At 38.0% G+C, this 20,521-nt stretch overlaps 1 protein-coding gene across 4 annotated transcripts in view; it reads left to right on the top strand.

Moving 5' to 3' along the window:
• The window catches only part of LOC124611375 (ATP-binding cassette sub-family C member 5-like), a 515,589-nt gene that overhangs the window by 325,686 nt on the left and 169,382 nt on the right, over positions 1 to 20,521 (top strand). For all 4 annotated transcript variants that reach the window (XM_047140243.1, XM_047140240.1, XM_047140242.1 and 1 more), the window contains 3 exons: positions 7,301 to 7,450; positions 7,639 to 7,765; positions 20,296 to 20,444. In XM_047140243.1, coding sequence (XP_046996199.1) covers positions 7,301 to 7,450; positions 7,639 to 7,765; positions 20,296 to 20,444 — 426 coding nt within the window. The remainder of the gene's footprint in view (positions 1 to 7,300; positions 7,451 to 7,638; positions 7,766 to 20,295; positions 20,445 to 20,521) is intronic.

Below are 20,521 nucleotides of genomic sequence, written 5' to 3'. Positions count from 1 at the left end.
TCTTCATCACTACTATATTGTGATTTGAGTCTATATCTGCTCATGGGTATGCCTTACAATCCAGTATCTGATTTCGGAATCTCTGTCTGACCATGATGTAATCTAATTGAAATCTTCCTGTATCTCCTGGCCTTTTCCAAGTATACCTCCTCCTCTTGTGATTCTTGAACAGGGTATTCGCTATTACTAGCTGAAACTTGTTACAGAACTCAATTAGTCTTTCTCCTCTTTCATTCCTTGTCCCAAGCCCATATTCTCCTGTAACCTTTTCTTCTACTCCTTCCCCTACAACTGCATTCCAGTCGCCCATGACTATTAGATTTTCATCCCCCTTTACATACTGCATTACCCTTTCAATATCCTCATACACTTTCTCTATCTGTTCATCTTCAGCTTGCGACGTGGGCATGTATACCTGAACTATCGTTGTCGGTGTTGGTCTGCTGTCGATTCTGATTAGAACAACCCGGTCACTGAACTGTTCACAGTAACACACCCTCTGCCCTACCTTCCTATTCATAACGAATCCTACACCTGTTATACCATTTTCTGCTGCCGTTGATATTACCCGATACTCATCTGACCAGAAATCCTTGTCTTCCTTCCACTTCACTTCACTGACCCCTACTATATCTAGATTGAGCCTTTGCATTTGCCTTTTCAGATGTTCTAGTTTCCCTACCACGTTCAAGCTTCTGACATTCCACGCCCCGACTAGTAGAACGTTATCCTTTCGTTGATTATTCAATCTTTTTCTCATGGTAACCTCCCCCTTGGCAGTCCCCTCCCGGAGGTCCGAATGGGGGACTATTCCGGAATCTTTTGCCAATGGAGAGATCATCATGACACTTCTTCAATTACAGGCCACATGTTCTGTGGATACACATTACGTGTCTTTAATGCAGTGGTTTCCATTGCCTTCTGCATCCTCATGTCATTGATCATTGCTGATTCTTCCGCCTTTAGGGGCAATTTCCCACCCCTAGGACAAAAGAGTGCCCTGAACCTCTATCCACTCCTCCGCCCTCTTTGACAAAGCCGTTGGCAGAATGAGGGTGACTTCTTATGCCGGAAGTCTTCGGCCGCCAATGCTGATTATTTATCAAAATTTAGGCAGTGGCGGGGATCGAACCCAGGACCGAAGACATTTTGATTATGAATCAAAGACGCTACCCCTAGACCACAGTGCAACCACCATACAGAATCTAAACTGACCCGAAACACTGTCACGAACCTTTCCTCCAAAAGCCTTAGTCCCACAGAAGTATCAGTTCCTTCCAAAGGCCTAAGTTTTTGCCCCACTCCCAAATTCAATCATACAGGAGTTGTTATTGACCTTCTCCCCTTCTCCCAACCCATATAGTGGAAACACTTTTTCACCACAGCCACAGACCAATGTTGAACCCTGACTGACTCAGTTCACTCCTCCTACCACTCTATCCTACCGTGATACACCCCCACTCCCCCCCACCCCAATCACTCCCTGTTAACTTTCCAGAGTTCCTTAACCTCAGACCTTGCCTTGGCATCGTTCCCCAAATCCCTCAACATGCACACTAACCTTACATTCGCAGAAAGAACTCCAATGCACCACCTAGAAACTGATCCTACCCGTATAAATAATCATACCTGCTGACAAAGGCTCAACCACAGTTGTTTTGAACTCTAAGAGTAACCTGGTGGAAGGACTGCACTAGCTGTCAGATTTATCCACCTACAAACCCTCCCTGCCATAGTGACCCCATTCCAGAAATCCAGCAGGATCTCCAGTCTCTCCTCAAATCCTTAGGCCCATTCCACAATCTCTTCCCAGAGTCCATCTCCCTCCTCACCTCTACCACTCCCACACTCCTACCTTCTACATACTTCTTAAAGTCCGTAAACCTAACCACCCAAGATGCCCCATTGTGACCAATTGTTGCGCCCCCACTGAGAGAATATTTGCTTTCATAGACAAACACCTTCAGCCTTTTGCCTGCAACCTACCCTTCCATATGAAAGATAGTAACCATTTCCTCCATCTACTCTCCAAAGTTCCTGTTCCTTACCACATGGTGCCCTGCTCATTGCTGTTAATGCTACCTCTCTTTACACTAAGATCCCTAATGCCTATGGCCTTGCCTCTATTGAACACTACCTTTCCCAATGCCTGATGGATTTCAAACATATAGCCTCTTTCGTTGTCACCATGAATCCTCACTAATACTTACTTCTGCTTTGAAGGCATCACCTACAAACAAATCCGGGGTACGCTATGGGCACCCACATGGCATCATCCTATGCCAATGGTCCATCTAGAGGAATCCTTTCTAACGATACAGAAACCAAAACCCCTCACCTGTTTCAAATTCACTGATGACATCTTCATGATCTGTATCGAGGCTGAGGACATCCTATCCACATTCCCCCCCCTCAACGTCTTTCCCCCTATTTACTTCATCTGGTCCTCCTCAACTCAACAAGGCACCTTCCTCTATGTTGACCTCCACCTCAAAGATGGCTACATTAGTACATCCTTCCATATGAAACCTACCAACATGTAGCAATACCCCACTTCAACAGCTGCCACCCATTCCTTCTGTACAGCGTAGCCACCCATGGCCATCACATCTGTAGTGACAAGCAGTCCCTCTCAAAATATATCAGTAGTCTCACTGAGGCCTTTCCAACCTTGTACTAAAACAGATCTCCCATGCCTTATCTCTCCAGTCACCTCTCCCGCAGTGTTATTCCGCTGCCCACCGAACCTCCACAATATCCTTGTCCATCCCTACACAACCCCTGCTCTCAACCCCTTGCCTCATGGCTCACATCCATGTAGTAGACCTAGATGCAAGACCTTTCCCATACATCTTCCCACTACGACCTACTCCAGTCCAGTCACAAACATCACCTATTTTGTCAAAGGCAGGGCTATATGCGAAACCCGTAATGTGACCTTCAAGTTAAGCTGCAACCATTGTGCCGCATTCTATGTGGGCATGACAACCAACAAGCTATCTGTCTGCATGGTCTCTGACAAACTGTAGTGAAGAAACTGCTGGACCACCCTGGACCATGTAATCTTACCCTCCCTCACATCACCCATTGATTTTCACTCTTCAAAATATCTAACTCTTTTAATAAGCTTTGAGAGGAGTAAGATTTACAAATAAATTTTTTACTTACCTTATTTTCTCGTAGTTGGCTCCAGTCCATCAACTGTAGGTGTTGATTCTTGATGCTGAAATTTTTGACATTGTAGGTTCCAAATGACATGATAATTCTGAAGTAAACCTGCTTCATAATTTCTGTTTCTGTAATTTTTTCATTATGTCACATTTTTCTATATTGAACCACCTTTACAGTCTCCACTTTTAAATCAAAAATTACATTGTTATTGCCAAAATTAAAAACATGTCCAAGGCGTGACCCATACTACCTCATTCTGCTGTAGTAACAATATTCCAAAGAATTTACAACTTTCTTGACAAAAGAAGAATCTTCACCAAGTTATATCATTATTTTATAAATGAATCCAGAAATAAATTTAATAAATATCATCTGATTGTGCAATTAATAATAGGAATTTTAAGTGTGCCAGATATTTTGTAACATCAAATGTTTCTAAAAGAAAAGTAATTTTAACTGTTCATACAGAGTTAGTACATATCGATTGTAACAAAGAAAATGAAGTGATTTATTTTTATATGTTTTAGCCTGAAATATAATACATTCCATACAAAACCATATGAAATTCTTTTAGCTAAACAGCTGAGATGGCCTTTTTGCCTTACGCAGGAAGAATTTCCTCCAGGATTGCCCATATTTTGCAGAAATATGATGTGAAATGTGTTTTTTTGGCCACCTTCTAAGATTAAAACCCTTTTGGTGTCCGTAAAATATGATCTTGGTTTGCGTAAGGCTGGTGTCTATCATATTCCTTGCAGTTGTGGCCTGTCATATATTGGTTAGACAATCAGGACTGTGGAAGACCGGTGTATTGAACATAAGCATCACATATGCTTACAACAGCTGAGCAAATCCGCTATTGCAGAACATTGCCTGGACACCGGTCATCCTATGGAATACAACAACACGGAGATTCTAGCTTGCACATCCAGCTATTGGGATAGTGTTATTAAGAAAGCTGTTGAAATCAAACTATCAAGCAACCTTATAAACAGAGATGGTGGATTTTGTTTAAATGCTGCTTGGAATCCAGCTCTGTCTCTCATCAAAAAACAAAGGGATAGAATTAGTGCTACCTCACCTGGTGATTAATAGTCACTATTGATATTTCTGATGTTGGTTATCTTTGGTTGTGTGTTGACTCTGCGGTTACTTGTTCTGTGCATGGTATCTTCCTTGTTTCTCCTCTGTGAACCGAGGTATTAAATTCCCTTGCACATTGTTTCCTCCTTGCAGTTGTGCCTTGAAAATGGCAGGGTGTGCTCCTGTCAAAATATCAGCGGTGGTCGACGACGTCACCCGACAGCAAACCCGTATGGCCAGACATATGTATGGCCTTTACATATGTCTGCTTGTGTGTGTATATGTGTGGATTGATATGTGCATGTGTGCGAGTGTATACCTGTCCCTTTTTCCCCCTAAGGTAAGTCTTTCCGCTCCCAGAATTGGAATGACTCCTTACCCTCTCCCTTAAAACCATCATCCTTTCGTCTTTCCCTCTCCTTCCCTCTTTCCTGATGAAGCAACCGTGGGTTGTGAAAGCTTGAAATTTGTGTGTGTGTTTGTGTTTGTTATTGTCTCTATCAACATACCAACGGTTTTGTTTGGTTGCAACTCAGCATCTCTGCTATATGGTGAGCAACAACTATCCTTTTCATAGTATTGTCATTATTCCTCTGGGATTTTCCATTGTTTGATTCTTCCATTAATGTATTTATGTTATTTCTGCACAATTTATTTAGTGTCACATTTGTAATGTTACTTAGTATTTGTTTTAGAGTGTATTAATATTTTATTATGCAGCTTCTAACAATACTGCAATAGCATTTCCTGTTGACCATAATTCGGATGCATGTTATAGATGCTGACGTTTAATTAAATACATGTGAAGTTCCAACAATTTCCACTTCTAAAACAAGAAAATTACCATGTATAACCTTGGAGTACATATTCAAAAATAAATAAATACTGTGAAATTAAGTCACTAAGCTCAAAGATGAAGTACATCCTAAACAAAACAATTTGGTACTAGAGGCAACTTCTTTCTTCTTTGGAGTGTAATTCTTGTGTTTATAATACATAGTGCTGTGAATATTTGAGTTTAGTATCATAGATGTGCTGCATAACAGTACAAAGCTTATGTAAGATTGCATGCTTCTGTTGCCATGGTCAGCTGTAACAGAATCATTCTGGGCATGAAACTTGATCATGGATTAAAACAGAATGATATACTGAAACTTAAATTCAGACCAGTGCATTCCCTGGATAAGCTATCTAGAGATATCTGTCTACTGCAGTCTGCTAGCAGTACCTCTTCCCTTCATTCTGTATTTATGATGCATTATTTTATAAAAATAGATTCTCATTTCAGTTGACTTGGTGATTTGTCGAATTTGTTGCTGAATATGAATGCTTACAGTGAACCAGCCACCAATTACTAGAGGCACTGATCTAGTTCTTTTGGTCACAGGTATGGAACAGTAGATGCCTCATGGCTGCATGTTCTTGTTCTGTCATCAATCCTATTGGTCCTTTGCTGGCATGCAAACAATGGAAATCTTAACGGAAGGTGAAACTCCTATCACACAGTAGCCTAATGTTGGGCCAAGTGACTATGTGAAAAATATGACCTTGCAAACAAAGGGTTACCCTGCTATATTCTACAGAGTACAGTGCCACATTACATTTGTTCCTTGCTTTATACAACCTCATTATTTATGTACCACTCCATACCATTTGTTGTGACTAGAACAGCTTGACAGTGAACCCACTTCAGTTAATAGTAGAGCACAAATGATGCTGTTTAGTATATGTGATAATCAAGATACCAGCATGGCTGAAAACTGATAATTTTCTTTTATCAATGGATGAAATATGTTTTTCGTTATCATTTTTGTAACTTCATGGAATTTGTTATCTAAGAACAAGTTATAATTTAAAGATATGCTTCGTAATCAAAATATTTTTTGATGATAATAAACAATTAAGTAATAAATTGTTTGATAAATTATGGGCTACATCTCCTCTGCAGCCTTTTTTACATGAGTCCATTGTTTCTAGTGGGGCTTAAACTTTGTAGATTCGGAGATTGGAGTGTTTCCTTAATGCCCTTGTAATGTCAAAACTATCTTTACAATTATTTGCAACAAGAGCAGCAGAGTAAGTCATTTGATCCATGGGTGTCTTAGCCTCAAATTGAGTATGATGTCTGTGGTACTTTAAGGCAGAAATTGTAGAAGCAACAAAATGTTCATGTAACTCAACAATCAAGAAAGTAAGTTGAGATAAGTAACAGACCACTGGTCACAGTTAAATATAGGGTAGAAATAATATTCCTCAGAAATGAGCACTCATCTTTTAATGTCTTTCAAACAGCTACTGACAAATTACATAACTCAGAACAAAAAAAAACACAGTGATGAGGCCCAGGAGCCTATGTGATGCTTCTTCTGACCATTGCCTTTTTTGCCTAAGGTGTCGCTGAAATGCAGTGCTGGAAGGGCAAGTAGCTACAACATTGTTGTTTGGCAGTTTTTTGTCAGATTTTGGTACTAGTGCTTCTACTACTTCTTCTGCATGTATGTCATAAATAATTTTCACAGGGCTGAGTACTCACCATAACAATCCTTTTGCCAAGGAATCTGTGTGACAAGACCAGGGATTCAGCCTGAATTCTACACATGCTCCTTCCCCCCCCCCCCCCCCCCTCCTCCTCCCCTCTCTCTCTCTTCAGACACACACACAGCATTTTAAACACAAATAATTAAAAGTTATATTTTTATTCTGACAAACAGTCATGAACTCTGCAGTGATTTCAGGTCTTTAAATTGTATTTTTGCTTTATTTGTGTGTGTGTGTGTGTGTGTGTGTGTGTGTGTGTGTTTTTGTGTGTGTGTGTGTGTGTGTGTGTGTGTGTGTGTGTGTGTGCACTTTCACACAAGAGTAATTCTCATAAACAAAGTTAAAGAAAAGTATAAGTACTTCATAAATGTATGTTGCTGAAAGTAATTGATGTTACCTATTTATGTCTCTTTAGTAGTGATTAGCTTGTCAGTGATAATGAGGCCTTATATAGTAATATTTCTTTTCATTCCATTGATTTCGTAATATCAGAGAGACAATTCCCCAGGTACTATGAAGCTGTTTATAGCTGTGCACTAGTGGAAGACATTAAACAACTGCCAGGAGCAGATGAAACTGAAATTGGAGAAAGAGGCATAAATCTCTCTGGTGGACAGAAACAGAGGGTGGCTTTAGCAAGGGCATTGTACTGCAACAGGTAAGTCTAATACCATGATTTAAATGACGAAGTGTGTCAAATTCCATTACAGTTAGCTAATGCTAAAGTAATCAGTTGGTTTTGAAAATTTATAATAATTAAAAATCCTTTGCAAAAAAATATTAGATCATAGTTTACACCCTTGAGATAATATGACCCACACAGACTTCTTTCTTTGGCCCATTTAGAGACATATACTTTTTGGATGATCCACTGAGTGCTGTTGACGCTCATGTTGGTGCTCATATTTTTGAGAAATGTATTCTTACTGCCCTTAAAGACAAAACTGTGCTGCTTGTGACTCATCAAGTGCAGGTACTGTAATTATACACACCCCTTTAATTTGAAGCCATATTTTAATTATGTACGTTGTGTAAACTGAAATTGTTTACAGTGTACTATAATAGTATCTGTTGGATTGAGACATACTATTTGATATAGGACACTTCTGCTCTATCAAGCTAGGATACAGCCTCAAATTGGCCTACAGAAGCCCCGTAAGGTACAGCATATGCAAACCACATGAGATTTTAGCTACAATCATCCTTGAGTATTACAAATCGTTTGCTCTTGCACTTACAAAATGCAAAATCCAAATTTTTAAATTGTACCTCAAAATTTTCTAGATTTTAACAGCAAAAAATCAACAGTTAAATAATTTTTTTTGTCTGGTCCTCTTACTACAAAACTAGTGTGCTTGTAAGGATTATATTAAGACTGAATTGTAAATGTAATTAGTTTTTGCATGAAGTTTACAGAGTCTTTTTTCTTTCATTACTGTTACAGGAAAGTTAAAATTAATAATCTTAATGAAATGGCTGACTCAGCCAGAAGTGTAAGAATGTGACCAAATATTGAAATTCTTGTGCTCTGCAACTTAGGTGGCATTTATAGTCCAATTTGAGCTTGTTTCCTGGTTTGACAGACCACAGGTCATCTACTACATCAAATAGCTCATCTTCAGTTCCCTTACACCCCTGTGGTATGTTGTAAATAATTATCATTTACACCCTGTATACCTGTTTAATTTGAAGTCATATTTGAAGTGTCACTTTTGTATGAATAAAATTATTAAATGAACATTATTATCTTTGGTGGAAGACATCCTTTCTCATAAACTTTATCCTCTCTTATTACATATGTTGCTAACCTTCAACACCATTCAAACTCTTACTTCATTTAATTGCCTCTTGTACCAAACCCTCGTAGCTCCCAGACCCTGCCTTCCTGAACTCTACATTCCCAGAAACTTCTTTCACCCTCCATCTCTTAACAATATCATCAGGTTATCTTCAAAGGCCTAATGTATCGAGAAGTTTTAATACTCTCCCACCTTCAACTGCAAATTGGTGTTTAACCTATTGATCTTCTCAAGAATCTCCATTCTGTTACTCATTACCACTAGAGAAAGCTTTCCTTCCCCACCCTTGCTTCTGACCACTGCTACACAAATCACATTTAGAACTTTCTCTGAAACTGTTTTAATTGTCATACAATTAATCCTTCCCCCATCGTTTCCATGTAACCTTTCAGAATTCCTGACCTCAAAACTGGCTCTTATTTTATTTCCCCAAAAACTTTCCTAGTAGGTCCAACATCATAGCTGTGGAAACAAAAACCTATTTATGATGCAGTAAACCTATCCCAAACTTAACATTTTGATTGTTCCTAATGAGTTAACACATTCTCAACTTACTGTAGTAATCTTCCCACATTTATCTGATTCCATAAGACTAACATGGCTCATTAGAAAATTAAGCCCATCCCAAAATCTGACACTTGAACCCATCTGCCTCCTCATCATAGAAATGCTGGGCACATTTGCCTTGTATCTGCTTCCCAAACTCCACAAACCCTACTCCAATTGTCTCTCAATTAGTGACAGGTTACATCACTCCCACTGAAATATCTCTTACCCAATTTTATCAGTATCTTCAACCAAATGATCAGTCTCCCTTCTTCTATCCAAAATAATTACCAATTCTTCCACAGCTTTTCAACGGTTCCTTAATCCTGACTCTTTTCTTGTCACAGTGGATGTAACCTATCTACACATCAAACAATCACATACCCTAAAAATAACTTCCTTCTACTTATAATACAGTTCTTTCTATTTCTTGCAATAATTTTCTTATTCTACAACCATATAATTGTCGTTGCTTCTTTGATGTATCATCTAACTTGAACCTGACTGTGCTCATTCTAGTTTATTTCAGTTACATAAAATCTTGCAAGTTGTTTTTAAGTCCTTTGTCTTCTAAAAATTCTAGGACATCGATTAGTTAAAAGACTATTTTCTAGGATTTCATAAATATTATAGCTTACAAAAACTTATCAGCTTCAAATCAGTTACTCAATAAACACATGATTTTTAACATGTAAATTTGCCTTTTAAAAGATTTTTTAAAATTACTTGGTTCTCCTGATGACTCCTTTGACTCTGTATGATTGAATGTTTGTTATTGCCACAGACAGAGCCCCCACCACATCCTAGTGACTATTACACTATTTTCTGAAACCCACATACATACTGGTACTTTCAGTATACAGACAAACAGAAATATAATCACCTCTACCTGCCCATCCTGTACTCCTTTGTCTATAGCCCTTATATTCTTTGAACAAGCATTTTCAAATCACATGCTAGTTTAATTCTGCAAAATTATTGTTTCCTCTTATGTGCCACCCCTATAAATAACTAATACATACCATTCAAAATCTTTAATTACTTTTAAGACAATGGCATTTATCATAATCAATGAGTTATTTTACAAGTATGTCAGCACCTGTAATCATTTACTACCACAGTACCTTTACGCTAAGAAAAGAAAATTATTTATTAGTTTTTGGCACGTTCGTATCACACTACCCAAAATATGTAATTTTAAACTACTATGACATTAACTGAGTTCTCCATTGGCATTTGACAAAACATGACAATAGTTTTAAAAAGGAAACACTTTCCCAACGTTCAGTAAATATTATTTATTTTAACATGAATTGTCTTTCAGCTTCTTAGGCCAACATCAGGCGACAATTTTCAGCCTTTATTTCCTCAGGGAAGTATGTATATAATGATCTCACTTTTTTGTGTATCTGTATCAACCTCTTTCTATTCCAGGTCCTATAGATTTTTACTGTTTCTCTTAGTAGTTGTACATTTCACTTTTGAACAGGTAAGTGTTAATTAACGTTTGCACAGTAGTAGTGGAACTATTTGTGTCTACTTTCCTCTGTGACTGTACACTTTTGTTTTCTTATTACAGTTACAGTTTACGAAAGAAACTGCATGACCAATATCTTCTCATCCCTTACATTCATTAGAACTAAGAGTTTTCATTGTTTAATTTACATTCTCCCTCCCAGCTTCCCCCCCCCCCCCCCTGTCTCCCCCTCCAAATAATAAATAAACAGAAATACATTATGGAGCTATAATTTGTGAAGCTAACACCCAAGGTCAATATTGTACATAAATTGCCCTCTGATGTATGGCTGAATTGGAATGTAACAACACTACTGTTAAGGGCTCTATGGTTTCTGTGGCTTCGTTGCACCTGTTGCTTTCTGACAATTAATAAATGAACTGCACTCAGTTTCACTAAAATATGCAATCAGTCAAGAATGAATGGGCTAGTGACTATGAATTATTGTAGCTGGGCTGAATGTTTGTAATTGAACTGAAAGTTTATTTAAGCAGATTCCATAACTGCTTTTTATTAGTGCTTACTGAGAGCCTAACTGGTACTGACAGCAAAGTCCTACACTAAATGTGTTTAAAACAAAATAGTGAAGTTTGTAACTGCTACATGAAACCTTATAGATTGTAGATAACAGTGCAAATTTGGTATATTCTGACTTATGATGCCCAAAATAAAATACTGTTTTGCAGATTGAAAATAAATATGAGTCCCAAATGGTTACTGCATTAGAGAACTAAACATAAGACCTCACTGTGCCTAGAACAGGAGAAAGGAGTGCAGTATTCTGCTGCATCCATTTTCAATAAGCTACCACAAGAACTCAAAAATCTTAGCAGTAACCCAAACACTTTTAAGTCTAAACTGAAGAGTTTCCTCATGGCTCACTCCGTCTATTCTGTTGAGGAGCTCCTGGAAGAGCTGAAAAATTAAGCAAATTCCAGTGTTACATTGCTGATTTTCTTTATTTAAACTTACAAATTGTCGCCTGAATATGTTTCTTATATTTCATTTTATCTGTTTCTATTATCGTGTTATAATTTAATGTATTGACTCGTTCCATGACCATGGAGACTCCTCCTTAATTTGGTCCCACGGAACAATAAATAAATAAATAAATAAAAATAAAAACAATAATTACAAATCACAAATGATCCACCAGCAGCAGACAAATACAAGTTGTGACTTTGGCAAAGTTGCAAGTGTTCATCCAACATTCAAAACTGGATATGTTCCAACTTTTCATAACACTCAAAAAATCATCAGTGAATGGAAAACCATTAAAAAATACTAGTGTCCTAACTGTGACTCAATAACAAAATTTATTAAAATGCAGAAAGCACACAAGCAGATAATTATAAGTAATTACCAAACCATGTGGTTGATTCATTATGCAGAGTAATGTAAGTCATCCTTCTAGTGTGGTCTAAAACTGAGTCTCTTGTCTAGTATCAGGATGGCCATCATATACCATTAGGCCAAACTTTCCAAAACCTTAGACTCACAGTTTACTCCAGTACAAAGTTACAATTTCAGTATTCTTATTGCTAGCTAATATGTAGTTAAACAGGAGGATGCATGTTTTCATCCAGGTTAATTTTAAATGTAGCATTAGGATCATGTTCAATCTATCCTTCGTACGCTGTTCTTTTTGCCATTCTAAGCTAAGTTCTGTAGGTTCTCTTACATTCAAGACAAGCTTTGTACTAGTAGCATCCCTAGATAAAAAAGAAAGTACAAGTGAGAAAGGAGAATATAATGAAGCGAAGTGTGTACCAAAGCAGAAAGAAGGTATCCTCACAGACAGATAATCCATCCAACCTCACACCGCAAGTTCCCTTCTGTGGGAAGGCTTGTCTCAACAGCTCAGAGGAGTGGTGTTTGTATATTATACAGAGTGAATTACACCAATCTTTCCTACCACAACTGCAGAAAGTAATTCTCACCTGACTATTGAAACTGAATGATGATCAAAAACATCCTCTGGCTCTAATATGAAAGGATTAAAATATAAACAGATCACACAATTGTCTGTCATTATTCCATTAATAAATATGTCTGTTGAGTGACTCAAAGACAAATCCACAACTACATATAGCCTAATAATTCACCATGCCTCATATATTTAGGCCATCTAATTATATAACTCTTAACTTGTGATTTCTCAGGTTTCTCATCAAATTGATTAATGGTGTGGTTTCAGGTGTTCAGATGAGTTGTTGATTCTGTTTTATCACAATATTTGAATGACTGACCCACTTGTCTTCTTCAAGTGCTGCAGACTGTGTTCATATGTGTTTTTGCACCACTATTTATTGCCAAGTTCATCTCCTGTTATTCTCTGAAAGACATTGAGTGTTTAATTAAATGAATTTGTGATGCCTTATACACCAGTGTGCCATAAATGAACTCAATAGCATCAAAGAACTTCTCCTCATTGGGGTTCACAGTCACACATAATTTCTTAGAGGATTTCACATTTGGCAGTGACTGTAGAAATTATTTATTTCATCGTTGTAATTTTGGCTTAAAGGCCATTTTCAAGTAGTACTACAAAAGATTTTGCTTTAGCACATGTCAGGCTTTTAAAATTCTCTGACATATGTACATGTCATCATCAAGTTGTGATATTATTAATAAAAGCTGCAGGTATTTATATTCACTGTTGACACATTAATTCCATGTTCTCTACATGACTGTCCATCAAATACACAGTTACTGACACATTAAGCATGTGTGTGAAAACCAAACCAATTTTCACATTTCCCTTTCTGCCACTTATATGTAAAGTTACTTCTCACGGCTATCTCAGAAGAAAAGGATAACACGCCTATCAGAGAAGTTCTTTTACATTACAAATGAATTATTTAGTGATGATCTTTTCTTGGAGCAGTTTTTAAAGATTTGTAATCAACCGTTTTAAGTAGATAACCTCAAATATAAATAAAATTAAAAAGTAAATTTCAAAATAAATCCAATACATGAGAAATAATTAAGTTTTTGAATAAATAATGAAATAATCTCATTTATGTTTGATCCATGTTTGACCAAATACTCTGTATATAAGTGTATAAAACTATTTGATTCGTGTTATTAAAGCTGTAAAATTACAATTTTTGAACTTGTCTGTATTGTACAGTAAATTTATGATGTGTTTCAAATAATTCATTTCTTATAATCATAAACAGATACTACACTTAGCAAAAGATGAATTATTGACCACTACTATTACAATCTGTATGATCTCAGAACATTGCCATTTTCATTTATTTGCAAAATTTCCAGACTTCCTACATTTACTGCTTTTAGTGTCCCACAGGATACAGTATACTATTGACTTCATTACTTGAGTGACTGAAGAAAATAATAGCACTGCAATCAGTCACTAGCCTTGTCTGGGCAAACTTGCCAAGAGCAAACAAATGCTCTAAATGTCTTACCAGCTGATGCACAAGCATAAACTGAAGCAAAGTTGTTTGGGAGCCGGAGAGTAACTGCTCAAGCATAAAGCAAGAGAAAGTCAGGAACACATTACAATTGAAGTAGTGGGACTGCCTTTGACACTTGACTAGAGGCTTCATAGAGTGTAAATTGACTGTGGCCTGCTACACCACACATTTTTATGGTACTTTGGAGGCCAGACACAACACTTCAAGTTGTAGTCTCTGCCAGTGCAAGCACTGCAGCTAATTTCATGTCCCCACAATTAAGATCTCTGACAGCTATATTGATAACATTAGCAGATGTGAATGTTTGGGAGAAAATAGCACTAACCACTTTTCTCAGCACTGTTTGTTGCCTTATGTTTTCATGAGTGGGTGTTTGCTGTTTTGTCACTTATTTTTGAAAACTTGTCACAGTCATCATCAAACTATGCTGATGTTGCTTCAAAAGACTGAGTTCACTGGGCAATGCCATTGAGACTTGGGTCTGAATTGCATGTGCTTTAGTATGCACTTTGTTGTCAGATGCCAAATGCAGTAACATGTCTACAGGTGCTTTCATGTAAGACTTTTCACTAATCCAACATTCAAATTTGCTGTGGCAACTCAGATTTTGCAGATCACCTATTCTATCTAAATAGGACTAGCATAATTTTTTATGTTATATCAAATTGTAGTCTGACAGCTACAATGTAAGTTTAGTGATCAAAGTGCATAGTCAGCAACCTGTAAATATCAGTGAATGATTAAGTATCTAAGAGGTGTTTTAAAATTTGGTCTACTAGAAGCCAACAATCAGCCCCTTGCTGAATAGGATCGTCACTTCCCTGACAATATATTCTGAAATGACATAGATAAACCCGCTAACACCTTCAACACAAAGAAATTTGTGAGTCGAGAACTAGATGGAGCTGATGCTGCTTGTGTTGCTTCAGATAATTCAACAGGACCTCATATTGCTGTTTTTCATATTTCTGTTGTTGCTGCAGCATTAATCACTGCTTCCATAGCTCCAGAAACTTTGGATTCTTAGTGAAGTAGTTGACAATGCACATGGGCCTGAAGTCTCATTGTTCAGTTCTCTATAAGGGAGACATTATATTCTCACACCTCAGATGTGACCATCTCTAGCATAATAATGTTATAATTGCTGTCATCTTTCACTTCAGCTTTAAATTTATGCAACTGTTCACAGCTTTTGGGCACTTTAATATCTAGAATTTTTTGTCATACATCAAATTCCTGGATTAGGTGAATCAACAATGCATTTGGCTTTCCTAATTGGTCTATTCAACATTTCACTTGGGCACCTGATTGATCTATTTGATCACTCATTTTCTCCATCATTTAAAAATTCATTCCTCACACTAGCTCAAGTACTTCTTTAACAATTGCTACTCATCATATAGTGAAGATGCTGAGTCACAGATAGGGACAACAAAAATACTTTCACAATTAAAGCTTTCAGCCATTGGCCTTTGTCAACAATAGACACACGTATGCACTTACGAAGATGCAACTCAGACACATGACTGCAGTCTCAGGCAGTATTCCAGTTGCCTGAGACTGCAGTCGTGTGTGTGAGTTGCGTTTGGGTGAGTGTGTGTGTGTGTGTGTGTGTGTGTGTGACTATTGTTGACAAAGGCCAATGGCCAAAAGCTTTAATTGTGAAAGTCTTTTTGTTGTGCCTATCTGTGAATCAGTATCTCTGCAATGTAGTGAGCAACAACTTTCCTGGATTTTCCATTGTTTGATTTTAACATAGTTTTAAATACCTCAGTTCATGACTGAAAGTGTACTTTCATGAGAACTCCATTTGATCATATGTTGCCCTCTCTTGCTTTTCACTTTCAGCATGAGCCATCAAAATATAATTAGATCAGTCAAAACCCACTGTTGGTGGCTTGGAGACAGCCTGCTAAGAATCTAGATCTACATGTATACTCTGCAAATCACCATAAATTGCATGGCAGAAGATGCTTCCTGTTGTACCACTTATTAGGGTTTATTCCCACTCCATTCACATACGAGTGTGAAGGGAATGATTGTTAAAATGCATCTGTGCAGGCTGTAATTAATCTAATCTTGTTCTCACAATCCTTATGTTAGTGGTATAAATGGGGCTATAGTAAATTTCCAGAATAATTATTTAAAGTCAGTTCTTGAAACTTTGTAAGTAGGCATTTCAGGACAATTTATGTCTATCTTCAGTCATTTCAGTTTTTCAGCGTCTCTGTGACATTCTTCCACAGGTCAAACAAATCTGTAACCATTCGTGCTGCACGTCTCCGTATATGTTCAATACATCCTATTAATCCTGTTTGGTGTGGCTCCCACACACTAGGGCAATATTCTTGAATGAGCCACACAAGTGATGTGTAAGCAATCTCATTTTCCACAAAATTCTACCAATATACTGAAGCCTACCACCTGATTTACCCACAACTGAGTGATCATTCTATTTCATATCCCTACAAAGTGTTAGACCCATATATTTCTACGAGTTGGTCAATTCCAGCTGTGACTCACTGATATTGCAGTCATATGATATGTTAGACCCACATATTTCTATGAGTTGGTCAATTCCATTTATTGCACAGTTTTACATTTCCGAACATATAAAGCAAGTTGCCAATCTTTTCACCACTTTGAAATCTTATGAAGATCTAACTGAATATGTATGCAGCTTTTTTCAGAAAGTGCTTCATATCATCTGCAAATAGTCTGAGATACTGTTAACATTATCCATAAGGTCATTAATATACACACATCAAAAAAAGTTTCACATCACCTTGATCAGAAAACTGGAATAGAGATCAATATAAACATCATTTTCACTCTTTTTATTGCTCATGAAAACCGTGCATTGCATGTTGTACCACCATACAGCGAGACCTTCAGAGGTGGTGGTCCAGATTGCTGTACACACTGGTACCTCTAATACCCATTAGTACATCTTCTTGCATTGATGGATGCCTGTATTTGTCGTGGCATGCTATCCACAAGCTCATCAAGGCACTGTTGGTCCAGATTGTCCCACTCCTCAATGGTGATTCTGTGTAGATCCCTCAGAGTGGTTGGTGGGTAACGTCGTCCATAAACAGCCCTTTTCAATCCATCCCAGGCATGTTAGATAGGTTTAATGTGTGGAGAACATGCTGGCCACTCTAGTGGAGCAATGTCGTTTTCCCAAAGGAAGTCATTCACAAGACATGCACAATGGGGGCCTGAATTGTTGTCCATGGAGACAAATGCCTCGCCAATATGCTGCCCATATTGTTGCACTATCAGTTGGAGTATGGTATTCACTTATCATACAGCCATTATGGTGCCTTCCATGACCACCAGCGGCGTACGTCGGCCCCACATAATGCCACCCCAAAACAGCGAGGAACCTCCACCTTGCTGCACTCACTGGACAGTCTGTCTAAGGCGTTCAGCCTGACCGCGTTGCCTCCAAACATGTCTCCGATGATTGTCTGGTTGAAGGCGTCTGTGACACTCATCAATGAAGAGTATGTGATGCTAATCCTGAGTGGTCCATTTGGCATGTTGTTGGGCCCATCTGTACCATGCTGCATAGTGTCATGGTTGCAAAGATGGACCACACCATGGGTGTCAGGAGTGAAGTTGCGCATCATGCAGCCTATTGTGCACAGTTTGAGTTGTAACGCAACATCCTGTGGCTGCACGAAAAGCATTATTCAGCATGGTGGCTTTGCTGTCAGAGTTCCACCGGGCCATAATCCATAGGTAGCGGTCATCCACTGCAGTAGTAGCCCTTGGGCGGCCTGAACGAGGCATGTTGTCAATGCTTCCTGTCTCTCTGTATCTGCTCCATGTCCAAACAACATCGCTTTGGTTCACTCCTAGACACCTGAACATTTCCATTGTTGAGAGCCCTTCCTGGCACAAAATAACAATGCGAACATGTTTGAACCGTGGTACTGACCGTCTAGGCATGGTCGAACTGCAGACAACACGAGCTGTATACCTTCTTCCTGGTGGAATGACTGGAACTGATCGGCTATCAGAACCCCTCCGTCTAATACGCGCTGCTCATGCATGGTTGTTTACATCTTTGGGCGGGTTTAGTGACATCTCTGAACAATGAAAGGGACTGTGTCTGTGATACAATATCTACAGTCAATGTCTATCTTCAGGACCTCTGGGAACCAAGGTGATGCAAAACTTTTTTTGATGTATGTACAACATGAACAAGGTTCCCAAAACACTTCACTCCCAAAGTTACTTCTACATCTTACACTGACTCTCTGTCCACAATAACAAGCTGTGCCTTCCTACCAAACATTCCTCAGTGCAGTCACAAATTTCACTTGATACTTCATATGTTCATACTTCTGACCATGAGCATGGATGAGGTACTGAGTCAACCGCTTTCAGAAATCAAGAAATATTGCATCTTCCAGACTGCTTTGATCCAAATCTTTCAGTATATCATGTAAGAAAAGTGGGAGTTGGGTTTCACATGATCGATGGTTTTGGAATCCCTGCTGGTTGGCATGGAGGAGGTCATTCTGTTCGAGATGCCTCATTATGTTTGAGCTCAGAATGTGTTCTAAGATTCTACAACAAATCAATGTCAAGGATATGGTTAGATAGGCTAACTCAATCACAAATTCAGTACAGAACCTGATAGGAATTCCATCAGGCCCTGGAGCTTTTTTTCAATTTTAATGAATTCAGCTGTTTCTCAGTACCAGTTACACTAACTTAATTCATTCATCTTTTCAGTGGGTTTTCCTTTGTAAAGGAACATTTGAAAATTGTGTTAAACATTTCAGCTATTGCTTTGCTACCGTCAATTTCTGTTCCTGTATCATTCATAAGCAACTGGACACTAACTTTGGTGCCAGTGACAGCTTTACATATAACTATAATTTCAGTGGGTTTTGTGAAAGATAAATTGACAGTGTTCTGCTACGGTAATCATTGAAGGCTTTACACACTGTTTTCTTGACAGCCAAACATGTTTCATTCAGCATCTGTCTATCTACTGTCCTAAGCTTTTTTTTTTACACCTATTATGCAGTAACTTCTGTTTCCTTGGGTGTTTCTTTACAGTGAAGCTATCCCATGGATGACCCCTCTCATTAGGAACTGTTATATTGGGTACATATCTATGCAGTGCATGGTCAACTATTTTTTTACACTTGAGCCATAGTTGTTCTACATGCTCCTGCCATGTGCTGAAAGTATCAAGTTTCTCATTAGGATATGACACTACTGCTTTTTTATTTAGTCTGCTGAACATTTTTATCTTTCTACTTATTTTACCCATTATTTGTACTTTGTTAATCACTGTTGCCACAACCATGTCATGGTCATTGATAGCAGTTTCAATGAGGACACTCTCTAAGAGGTCATATCTATTTGTTGCCATTAGATAAAATATATTTCCATTGTGAGTGGGGTCTTGAACAATCAGATCTAGGTAGCTTTCAGAGAAGGCAGTTAATAATGTTTCACATGATGTCATGCCCACCACTAACAAAACTGTCTTGGTTGCTGGATGGTTATAGCATTGACCGATGATTATGTATCATTGGGAAACTCACATACAACCAAACAGAGTTTTTCTCTAAATTTATCATTTACATCAGGAGATGAGTCTGATTGGCAATACAAGGATCCAGTAACCAATTTATGACCACCCCTGGCACTGAGTCTTGCCCGAAGAATTTTGCATGCAGATTCAATTTCTATCTCAGTGGATTTGAGTTTCTGGGTTACTGCGACAAATACACTATGTGATCAAAAGTATCTGGACACCCCCAAAAACATACTTTTTCATATTAGGTGCATTGTGCTGCCACCTATTGCCAGGTACTCCATATCAGCAACCTCAATAGTCATTAGACATTGTGAGAGAGAAGAATGGGGTGTTCTGCGGAACAATGTGACATTGGCACAGAGTTGCTAAAATGCAGAAACATTTGGGGGTAATACAGTGGGGAACATTTGATACCCTCTGCATGCACATTTTATGTTATATCTTCTATTGCTACCACACGATCATTTTTCCATATGCAACTATCATTGTGGTAAATTTCTGTTATTAAGTTTATTTTCTGTTCAGATTTTATGTGAAATACAAATATTTTTATGTTTGATTTTAGACTTTCTTGTTGTACTCCTAAACTAACTGTACAGATACTGTATAGCAATTCCTTTTTCATTTTAGTTTCTTAGCAGATGTGATAAAATTTATGTCCTGAAAGATGGTCGTATACTAGAGGAAGGAACACATGAAGAGTTGATGGCTTCTGAGAAGGAATACTCGATTATGATCAAAAGATATACAGCAAACAAAGACCAAGAAAACAATGTTTCGTAAGTGGTGCCTTTATTTTGTTATGAACACCAAAACTGCTACATATATTTCGATTTAAGTATTATAAAAAGTGTCA

The sequence above is a fragment of the Schistocerca americana genome, chromosome 1 (assembly GCF_021461395.2).
Source record: "Schistocerca americana isolate TAMUIC-IGC-003095 chromosome 1, iqSchAmer2.1, whole genome shotgun sequence".
NCBI classification, from domain to species: Eukaryota; Metazoa; Arthropoda; class Insecta; order Orthoptera; family Acrididae; genus Schistocerca; species Schistocerca americana.
The sequence above is the reverse complement of the archived record's forward strand: the minus strand, read 5'-3'. Positions and strand labels throughout refer to the sequence as shown.